Source organism: Oryzias melastigma, linkage group LG16 (assembly GCF_002922805.2).
Source record: "Oryzias melastigma strain HK-1 linkage group LG16, ASM292280v2, whole genome shotgun sequence".
Lineage (NCBI taxonomy): Eukaryota > Metazoa > Chordata > Actinopteri > Beloniformes > Adrianichthyidae > Oryzias > Oryzias melastigma.
The window spans coordinates 24,319,695-24,330,940 of NC_050527.1; the positions used below are offsets into that span (position 1 = coordinate 24,319,695).

The 11,246-nt window shown below is 36.8% G+C and overlaps 1 protein-coding gene and 1 long non-coding RNA gene across 2 annotated transcripts in view; one reads left to right on the forward strand and one right to left on the reverse strand.

The window, feature by feature from the left end:
* The window catches only part of LOC118599778, a 27,097-nt gene that overhangs the window by 1,348 nt on the left and 14,503 nt on the right, over positions 1-11,246 (forward strand). The window contains exons 2-3 of the long non-coding RNA XR_004949275.1: positions 5,174-5,286; positions 6,442-6,580. This is a non-coding gene — a long non-coding RNA (uncharacterized LOC118599778). The remainder of the gene's footprint in view (positions 1-5,173; positions 5,287-6,441; positions 6,581-11,246) is intronic.
* Positions 2,055-8,374, reverse strand: LOC112136652 (lysosomal thioesterase PPT2-B). The gene is made up of 8 exons (XM_024258501.2): positions 7,891-8,374; positions 6,669-6,822; positions 5,572-5,667; positions 5,390-5,500; positions 5,226-5,309; positions 5,048-5,132; positions 3,076-3,130; positions 2,055-2,892 (listed from the first exon to the last, which is right to left on the reverse strand). The coding sequence occupies exons 1-8, from the start codon at positions 8,095-8,097 to the stop codon at positions 2,749-2,751; spliced, it is 936 nt and encodes a 311-aa protein (XP_024114269.2). The 5' UTR covers positions 8,098-8,374; the 3' UTR covers positions 2,055-2,748.

Here is an 11,246-nt window from a genome sequence, read left to right on the forward strand (position 1 = left end):
ACTTGGCACGGATCAGAAAGCACTTTTTAATTTCATTGTACCTGTGGCAATGACAAATAAAGATATCTATCTATCTATATCTATCTATAAACAGCAATATTTTGGTTATTTAGACTATTGAAAGAGGAAAAAATCTGTTTTTATTTTACAAATGCACATTTTCAGGTTTTATTAATGTTTTTATAAATGTTACATTTAGATATTTCACGAGCAAGCAAATATAAAAACTTCAAGTTAAATATATTTTATACTTTATTTTTAGTTTACAAACTAAATGTTTAAATTGTAAACTACATATTTGATTAAAAAATATATATATTTTTAGGCTAAATATTTAAATCCAAATGAATTAAATGTATAAACTAAATGTTTTAACTAAATATTTAGTTAAAAAAGTTGTATTACTCTATATTATAGTGAATTATGTTTATAAATGTTTTCTTTTTTTCTCGCTCTACTGTTCATACATGTTTTTTATTATTAAAATTCGGATGGGCTGTTGACCCGCCCAAAACTCTTCCTCTAAAACCACACACAGGGTAAAGCCAGTGCAAATGATGGATAGATGACTGGATTTTAATAACCAGATTCAGGATGAATTGAAAATCTGAAAGCAAATATAACCTACTTGTTTATTTAAAATAGACTTCTGTATTTAATTCTATTTGTTTTTATTCTGAGTCCAGCTCAAACCTAAAAACTCGATCACCACCAAGTCAGAAAGGATCAATAAGACTGACTGACCCACTGTGATGTGTAATCCAATGATGTGTGAAGGACATTCAGTCAGCATGGGCAAGCAGTTGAAATGAACAGAATCAACTCTCATTTGTCAGTTTTGAATGACAATGAGTTTTGGTTCTGTTTTTAAGCATGGTATATTTGTGGCATGGTTAGAAATGTTCTGGTTGCTTTCATTAGCAAAAAGCATCTGAATATATTACATTAGATTAGAAATTTACACAAATTTAAAGAATTTTACATGTTTCTATTATAAATACAACTAGATTTATTTAGATAGAAAAAATTTATACTTTTAAAACTTTACTTTCGGTAATTAAATGAAAAATTTACTTGTCAAGTGAATTTCACACAAAAATGTCTAAAATATCTTATAATGAGAAATCTTAAATGATGTAGAAAATGACTTTTATTTTATTGCTAAAACAAAATAATTTGTATAAATATTAAAATGTACATTTGTGAATCGAGTTCCAGACAAACTAATTCAAGTAATGTCCACCAGGTGGCAACACATGTCGAGTAAACTTTTTCAGGAAGTTCTCAGTTTAACCAGAAAATTCCTTCAAACCTGGAGAAGGAAGTTTTAGTAAAGATAAACATTCACAGAATCTACTGTTTCTATTGTAAAAAAATAATAATTGTTTTAAAGTCACACATAGACATTAATGTGTTCTTCTTCTTGGACATCAAACATTTACAACTTCACCTAAAGTCGTTTTTTTTCTTGGTTAATTCTGCTTTTTATCCCTTTCTGAACTATTCCAGCCTTATAACCTCTTCAAATGCAGGTTGCTCATAGTCAGCTTTTGTTTCATTTCTATTTTTACAGTTAAGTTTTTTTTTTATTAATCTGCAATAGATTTTAGTATTAAACACAATACCTGAAGCATCTAGATCAAGGGTGGGCAAACTTTGGCCATATTCAACTATTTAATCTGGTCTGCCAAACTGGTATAAATTAAATCAATAATTTATTTGGGTTTATTTTCCCTGTAATGCTGGTGTCTAATCCTAGTGGATGCAGTACAAATACACACAGTTATTCCGCATTCATGTGGTGTTGAAAGATTTAGTTGTTTTTCTGATGTTCTTGTGTGTTTTCGAGTCAGTCATTTACATGATCCTTCCAACACCCCATGAACAGAGCATTTTTCTAAGTTTGCAGTCTTCCTTGTTGGACATCAACTCACTAGTGCAGTAAAATGATAAAAAAAACTCCCAGTTTTGAAATAAAAATTCAAACATTTTCTTTTTAAGAATAGATATAAATATTAAAGCATGTTTTTGTCCAGATTCCATGTTATTTCTTTCTCTTATGCGGTGGATGACCAAAGCTCTCCTCAACTCTTTTTGGGGGGGTTGATGTCTTCAACATGTGTACCAGTGAAGCTTGGGGTGCATTTTTGTCACCAGTTTTAGTCTTCAAAAACCCTAACAAAAAGAGCAAAAAAAAGAACATTTACATCTTAGAAATAAATCATTACTACAAATTTGCCAGAAGTAAAATGTTTATTAAAGAAGAAAGCAATAAGAAGCAGAAAAACTGAGTGGATCCATGTGAACTCAAACTATGTAAACTGCTCAAACTGAAAATCAGTGCAATTTTTCCATGTTGAAGCTGCATACATTTTACATTTTCTAATGGAATCTTTTGTTTAATCCCTTATTTATTTCTCATTTTCATAAAAACAAACTTTTAAATCTATTTTGAAGGACGTCATCAAAACTCTAGTTAATTATTTCATTATCTAATGATGCAGTTTAAAGATTAAAATGTTTGTCCTAAAATGAAACATAAACTGACAGATGGAAACACACTTATGGTTGCCTGTGCTTCAAGGAATTTCTTTTTGAATATTGGTGTTCAGTTGGTTGTAGTTCTACACCTGACCACTAGATGCCACTAAGAGTTGATAACTAGAACTTGAAGGCGTTGCAGATTTTTTTTTTTAAGTTCATGCAAAGCTCATTTGAGACAGCACTGAACCCAGAGTCGTCTCATCTTCAGTCAAACCATTTCTGAATGCATTTCTTAAACACTTTTTTGTTGGAGTGCCACTCCGTATGTTTGACCCCAGACCGAGTGCACATGATTAAGTCGCCGCGAGTGTCCAGAGTCTTCAGACCAAACGTGTTCTTCCTGTAAAACTGAGGCAGAAAGACAAGAAAATCCTATTTTTATCTTAAGTGACGATCTGCTCAGAGAATTTATGCAATGTCATAATTTATGGATTAATTGACTAGTTTTTAACATATCTTCCTGTTGTAATATCTCACAATAACTGATAGCTATAACTGAACGTGGGGTTAAATGCTTTTGCAACCACTCACCATCTGTTTCCTCATTTCAATAATGGTTTCATTGTTGTTGTAGAATCCAAATTGGCTGGAGAAAAGGAGAAGAAACAGAAATTTAAAGCTAAGAAGAAACAATATAAAACACTTTTGAACCATTGACTGTATATAGACCAGTGTTTTTCCACCAGTGTGTTGCGGCACACTAGTGTGCCATGAGAGATGTTCAGGTGTGCCGTGGGAAATTATTCATTTTCACTAATCTTAAAACATTTTCTATCACCAGGTTATCAGCTCTGTTTTCCTCCAAATGGTTCTTGATAAAACACAGAATAGTTATGAATATGAAAGACCCTAAAATACTTGTTTTTGTGTTCATTAGATTCCAATAAAGACTTTTTGATAAGAATGACAGTTTTTTGGAAAAGTTCCGCCCCTCCAATTGTCTCCGCCAATCATTCTTATAGGCTTAATCATGTCATCAGTCTGACCAATCAAAAGTTGTAACTTTTTTGTTCTCATAAAGTCTCAAACTTCCAACAAAAATGACAGCTAAAGCTTGTGTTCAGCGGTGTAGCTTTCTGCGGGATCCGGTGTCAGACCGTGGAAAAAGTGAACAAAATAGTGAAGTTTAGAGACGTGAGTCTGTCCAACATCAGCGTCAGTTTTTGCACTGCATCTCCCATAATGCATTGTGTTAAAGAGACAGCACTTCTGCATTATGCTACTAAAATAAAACGGTTTATTCACCCAAAAATAAATGAAACAATTTTTGTTAAAGTAAAATCTTGTATTATGGCAAAAAAATAATAAAACTTTCACTTTTCACTTTTGTGTTGTTACAATTGAACATGAACATGATTACAATGGGTTTTTTTTTGCGTGTATAAAACAAGCATGTTGTGATCGTATAATTGTTCAAAAATTACTGTTGCTCTGCCACAAACATTTAAAGAAATAACTTTTAAAAATCACTCTTTGCAAAGAATATACTGTATTATTGTTTTTTTTTTGTTCACATAAAATTGCATATTAATGAAGTGATTATTAAATGAATAAAGGGAAAAAGAACTACTTGGGCAAATTTTGCCAGAAGTGAGACATTTTCTATGATGTTACCCTCGCTCAATCCAGTTGTCTATATACAGTCAATGTTTTGAACATTAACTTTGACCATTCAAAATATTTCTGCATCATGCACAAATGTGTCAAGATGGTCAGGGATTATATATGTTTTCTTTAGGCATTAGTGAGATCAGACAAGTAAGAGATGTATTTAGATATTTTTCTGACAATGTTGAATGAGCTGCAGGTGGATCTTACATTATCAACTGAAAGAATCAACTAGAATTCATCTGCAGCCAAAACAAAAAGACCTTCAGGTAGAACTGAACACTCCCTGACGGCACATTTACCAAGGGTGAATTCAGACTGGAAAAGTCAGTTGGTCCAGACCGAGTCTGCTTAATATGGTCCAGATTGAGTCCTGAACCTTCCGCTTGATCTATGTTCAGGCTGCAGTCTACCAGAGATTTCTGTTTTGAACCAAAATCTATTAACAAAACCAAGACCACCTTAAAAGATGAGCCTAGAGAGGTTCCTGATCCTGGACCAGGGTCCGCTTGGGTGTATTCAGACTGAAAATTTATTTCAGATTAAATGGGGGAGCAAACTCTGGTTCACTTTAGGCTGACAAAATATATCCAATCTGAATACAACCTGAGAAGAAACGATTTTTATAAAGGTAAAAAAATGTGCAAAAAAATGTTTTTTGTTTTTCTAAAATTTGAATCCTAAAATAAAGAAAACCTACTTTATTTCATTTTATAAAGCCCCTAAAACAGGTAACATGGGCTGTTTAATTAACGTCATTAAGCATAGTTTTTTTTTTTTTAATGTTTGCGGTTAGGATATTTATACTCTTTCCAGATTTCACAAATTATTAGCAGGCCTTTATAGTCCCTGCCCATTCATGATGTGTTAGACAAATGAGTGGAGACATGGATACCTGGACTGCCACGGGGTGATGACATCATCATCTGGTCCTCCAATCAGCACCAACTTCTTGATGCGCAAGAAGTTTTTCTTCCACTCTGCAAAAGTGATCACATACGTACTTTTTTTTTCTTTACAGTATTTTTGCTTTAAAATCTGCCAAACAAGAAGAAGGAAACCAAACCCACTACCTGCCATTTTTCCGTGCGCTTTTTCACCATTCAGCAGTGGAAGGAAGTTGTTGAATTTCAGGTATTTAACCCTGCGAAGAGGATCTGCAGACAAAACACGTGTTGTAGTTTCTATTCTTCTGCAACCAATAAACAAAAACTCTCATTAGGAATTCTGATCTTACCATTCCAATAGTTGCAAATAGAAATGTGCATCTGTGCAAATTGTCTGTAGCATAAAAGGTACACTAATTTTCTTCCAGAAACAGGAATAATCTCATGTAACATTTCAGTCACTGTGGAGTTAGAACACACTTTTCATTTTAAAGCTTTACAATGATTCAACAATTGCACCAAGTTTGCTGACCTCCGAACTGTCCAGCCAGTGGTGATGACAGCGCAATGAAGTTCTGCACGTTGTGGTTTGGGAGCTTGGAAAGAACTCCTCTGCAAATTAGACCCCCTTCACAATACAGGAAAGAACACGTGTAAATGCTTAGGGACAAAGAAGAAGAATTCTACATTACATCTAGTAACTATTATAATGACTAAAATCAACAGCAGATGGAGTAAAAGCAGGGTGATAAGATGAAGGTTTGGCTGCCTTGAGAGTCTCTTTTGATTGCAGATACAGCAGATGTAGGTTTGTGGAAACTGCTCCTCTATTGTATTGTATTGAGTTACAGACAACAACTTTGTGCATAATTCAACTGTTCTACAGTGACATCTGCTCTTCAGTGAGGATCCTTCATTAGCCTAAAAACTTGACTTGTTGATTTATATTTATTTTTAGGGAACATTTGAAGCTCATGTTCAGTTCTGTTTAGTCACTGCGGGTACCAACACACTGTGAAAAGAACCATCACACTTACTGAGAACACGATGATAAAAAAAACACAGAATGATGCAGCAAACACGAAGAATTTTAAAAAATGTGCAACATCATGGAGAACTTGCAGCGTCAAAAAGAGGCAGCAGTTGACCCGAAGGCATGAGTGATTGTGAACAGGAACACAATGAAATGACTCTAAAGTCCTTTGCAGCATTGATGGCAGCTTGCAAGATAAAATGGAACATTACTGATCAAATATGAACGTTGTGTTGATGTTAAAGTTTGTAATCTCTCGTACATTTATTTAGTATTTAAGTTTCCTATCAAACCATGATTGTCTTTGTGCCGTTACAGATAATGAGGAGGTTTACGCTTTGTTTTCTCTGAATTCTGAACCTTTATCAGGTGATGTGGAGGCAGTGGTCAGAAGAGTGTAACAAGCCTTTTGTAAAAACCAGGCTGCCTCTCAGATGATCCACTGCAGGCCTGCTGTGTCTTTCACACAGAGATGAAAAGTGTCCCTCGTGGCTCGACGTGATATCAGGTGAGGAAACTGTAACTATGAGCCACTGTGAAGCTTCATCTGATATTTTCTGATTCTCAGATTAAATTGTGTCTGAGTTTTGGTAAACCTTGAGAGTAGCACAGAAGATGAACTCCCTCTGGAGACTTGTCCATGATTTCTTGGATGACCTTCGCGAAGCCGTCGATCTGCTCCCACATGGGCTCAGTGCTTTCTTCATTGTTGAACAGATCAATCGCTGTCACCTCGGTACCTGGATGCGCCTGCAGGGTTTCAGGGAGCGTAACAGTGATGAGGCTTTACACATGGGAAGATCTAAACTGTACATGACATACGTTCAACAAACACAGCTGATCAGGATGTTGCAGCACACAGTGTGGCTTCACAATTCAGTTTTTCTTATACAAGTCAAAACAATGTTTTAAGTTTCAGTTTAAGTTGACACCTGTTCTAAAAATCCTTTAAACTTAAACTTGAAGACTAAATTTTGGATTTTTTTTGTATTATTAATCTTAACATCCATTTTCTGAACTGCTACATTCCGTTACGAAGTTGCCGGAGCCTATCCCAGTCATTGTCGGGCAAAGACGGAGCACACCCTGGACAGGTCGCCAGTCTGTTACAGGGCACACTAACCTGAAAATATTTAACACAAAAGATAAGAAAAGTTCAACCAATACTTAAAACGTGTTTAAACTGAATGGGAATGTTAAGAACTGTCCATGCGGAATTCAAATAAAATCTAAGAAAACCACAAATGTCCATTCTTTTCTCTCCTTAAATTAAGGTTTCTCCTATTCATTCTAGAAACAATCCTTTTGTGCCACTGGACAATCATGCAGAAATACATCAATTTTGAAACTTGTACTACACATCACCGCTGTGGAGTACTTTTCTTGCCGTTTGAAACCTGCTGTCAACCGTTTTGTGTCTATTTTTGAACTGAACATCTGAAAAAGGTGAAAACACAACTTGTGCTGCAGCCCTGGATTAATATAAAATGTATAAAAGCAGCAACAGCTCATTTAGATTTTTTTGAGCCTTCAGTTTGGGAGATCTTCATCTCACTTTTCTTGGAATATCTGCTCTTTTAACAGCTGCTTAAAAGTGAAAAGACCTTAAGTAACAGAAACAGTTAAAGCTGCATCTCTCATGTTAAATGTAAAAGTGAAAATGAAAAGGCACAGACTTACAGATGCTATAAACCTTTAGAGGTTTTATGATGCACAGACATCTGCTAAGTAAAGCAATCCACATTTAAAATGTTTTAGCTCTAGAAAGAAGATTTACTGCCCAGCACATTAGAAACACATCACAGTGAGAAGTTTTACCTTCTTAATGAACCTAGTGAGATTTTTAAAAGATGATGGTCCGCTTAAGACCCCATGCACAAGGATGACGGGCTTGTAGGCGCTGGTGTAGCCGGCTGCCAGCAGCAGCATGAGCACAGCTGAGGTTACAAGAAAGCTGAAAGTCTTCATGCTCGTGCAGTTAGGAAAAAACAGCATCAGCCAACTTCTCTCTGCTTTTATGTTCATGAAGGCTCACTGAGTTCCTTATAGAGTGGACACGCTGTGGTTACAAGACCATTTCTGATGACTCATAGCACATATTGCAACTTCATGTTCCTTCTTCTCAATGTTGCCTTTCCTTGGTCCTGCCACATCCACCACAATGACGGTCTGTTCTCCAAGATCTATATCCCCCACTACACTATCTGGGTGGTTCGCATTACTATCATGTCAATCTGTATCTGGAAGTTCCACAGGATCTTTGCGCTCTCATTTCCTACCACTATGACTTAGGGGTTTCAAGTCCATGTTCTGCATGCATGTTCCTGTATACTATCCTAACCACTTGGTTGTGGCTCTCCATGTATGCTTTACCAGCCAACCCTCTACATCCTGCTATACCCTACACATTGCTCTGGTGCTCAGGGCTTGTGCAGCTCTTTCTAGCTATTGGTTGGGCTTCTTGATATCAGCCACTTCTGTTATGGTCGAGTGGTCCATCCCATGCAGGGGCTTGTCCTCCCATGATAACTGGCAGTGCATAACTGTTCATTGCCGGGTCGATCCTCAAACTTTATCACCCCAAGTTATTTACTACTGCTCAGAAGATGTGTTAAGCTGAATCAGAACCAACAATACTGGACACGTTTAGTAAACAAAAAAGAAAGTGGATAAATTCTGGCAGCGGGTCTAAACTTATGGAGAAACTTGTCTTGGGTATGATAGCCACTGACAATCAACCATTCACTGTGGTCTCTGATGTTGCATTCAAGCACCTTATGGCTGCAGCAGAGCCAAGATACGCACTGAAAAGTGAGAAGTATTGCAAAGCTGAAAAGCTCCCAGAAGTTCACCAGAAGATAGTGGACAAGATCAAAGCTCTGATTCAACACGAATGCTGGCTACTTTCTGTCCTTTACCACAGACTGCTGGTCTGGTGTGACAGAGTCTCTCATGAGCCTGACGACATTTCATAAATGGAAAAGAAAGCAAGTCTTATTAAGTGCAAAAGCAATGCATGGATCCCACACTGGAGAATACCTGAAAGAAACATTCAAACAGTATGCTTGAGGCATGGAATATAAACAAAGAACGAGTGGTACTAGTGCTTTGAGATAATGGAGAAAATATTGTGAAAGGAAGGAGGCTTGCTGAACTCCCAGATATCAGCTGTACACACCTTGCAACTTGTGGTGAATGACAGTTTATCAAGTCAAAGAGCCTTCACAGATGTCATCACAATACTTAAGATGTGATCCACTCTTTTCCATAACTCCATTTAGGCCAAACAGCATTTACAAAATATTCAGAAGGAACTTGGGCTACCAGGCAACAACCTAATCCAAGCTGTTCCAACAAGGTGGAACTCGATCCTTCACACGCTGCAGAGGATACTAGAGCAGAAGTGTGCACTTCACCTGTACTCTGGTGAATCTACTTCATAGCTGTGGTGCAGCAGTAGGGCGGTCGACTCCTGATCGGAAGATTGTGGGTTTGATTCCCGCCTTGCCCGTTGAAGCTTCCTTGGACAAGATACTGAATCCCACATTGCCTCTATAGTGGAAGGTTGGCGCCAGTGTTCGGCAACACATTCTCACTATCATGTGATCCTATATGGACCCATATATGTTTGGAGAGTATTTTGGGAGAAAGGGGGCCGTGAGGAACCTGATGAAGAGCTTTCGACTTTAGAGAAACATAAAGCTGATATTTACAGACAATCAGGAGTCTTCCTCCAAATATGGATTTGTGGAGACTATTGTTTCCATGTACCAAACTGCTGTGCATAATATGTGTTGATAGATTCTTGAATTTCTCACATAATCTCACAATAATAAAGTTACAGAGACGATGGATTCGAGTTTATTATTATACTTAGAAAATACCAGTTTTTGAGAGTTGTGTCATTTTGTTTTTGCTTTATTTATTCATTAAAAGTCACAAAGTCATAAAGTCTATGTTTAAAGAAGATCCAAACATTTCACAGAGAATGAAGATTCAATCAAATAAAGTAGGCGACCTGCTGAAGATGTTCCTGAACTGAGAAAACTTGTAAAAGAGACATTTGGGAATTTTACCCACAGAAAGGCTGAATTAGACAGGAATCTGGTTGGTCTTCGTCCATACGTTATACCAGCCGCCCGGTGGACAGTGTAGCGGGCTGACAAGCTGCCCGACAGACAACGTAGCGAGCTAACAAGATTCCCGGTGGACAGCATAGCGAGTTAGCAAGCTACACTGTCCAGCGAGCTGGACTACTGAGTGCTCACTCAAGCCAGTGTGGCCAAACGCAGGTGGGGCCACCATGGAACCTGCAGACAAACCACCAATTCAGCCCAAAGGTAAACCATATGGAGCCCACATTGAAATGTTCGCTGGGTGGATCCTCCTTTCATCTAGTTTTCTTGATGATGTTGGCAACTGTCTCGGTAGTGTTCCTGTTGTGTGTATGTGATGCACAGTTCCATGTGTTTTGTGACGTTAAATACTGTCAAAAAGTTTTAAATTGCATTTAATTAATTTGAAATGAGAGTTGGTTATTAATTAAATTCAGATGTGGCACCATTCCTCAGCTAGTTAAAAATATATTACACTTAATACTTGGATATTATTTTTTCTGAACCTTGACTTCAAGAAATGTTTCTAACTGGACCAGTTTAAATTTTAGTTGAAGACCCCTGTTCTAGGACATAGTTTCTGCGGAGCGGCAGGAGTTCATTAGAACTTCATCGCTGAGTTGTAAGCTGACTGTTGATGTGAAGTAACCCCACACTGATATCTCATAACATCTTTGTCTACTCGAACTCCCGCTAGCTTACAGACCCTCACACCCCATACATTACAGTACAACAAAAATTATAAACTATATAGGAAGTTTCCAGCCATACAGTTTAGAGTCCAGATTTCAGCTCAGATGAGGAAAACAAAGACATACATTGTTCTATTTGTCTGCAAATGGATGCATCAGAATGGAGTGGGGCAGGGAGACTTGGGTCCACCCATTTCACCTGCTGTTATAAATTTGAGCTTTTTCAAACTGCTCATTTTTATTTAATTAAAAAAAATAATCAGAAAAGCTATTTAAATCTTAAATTATTTTATTTATCTCCTTTGTCATGAGAAAAATACAAGAACATGTTAAAAACACAGAAAACACAAATTTCATTGGAGAGGGT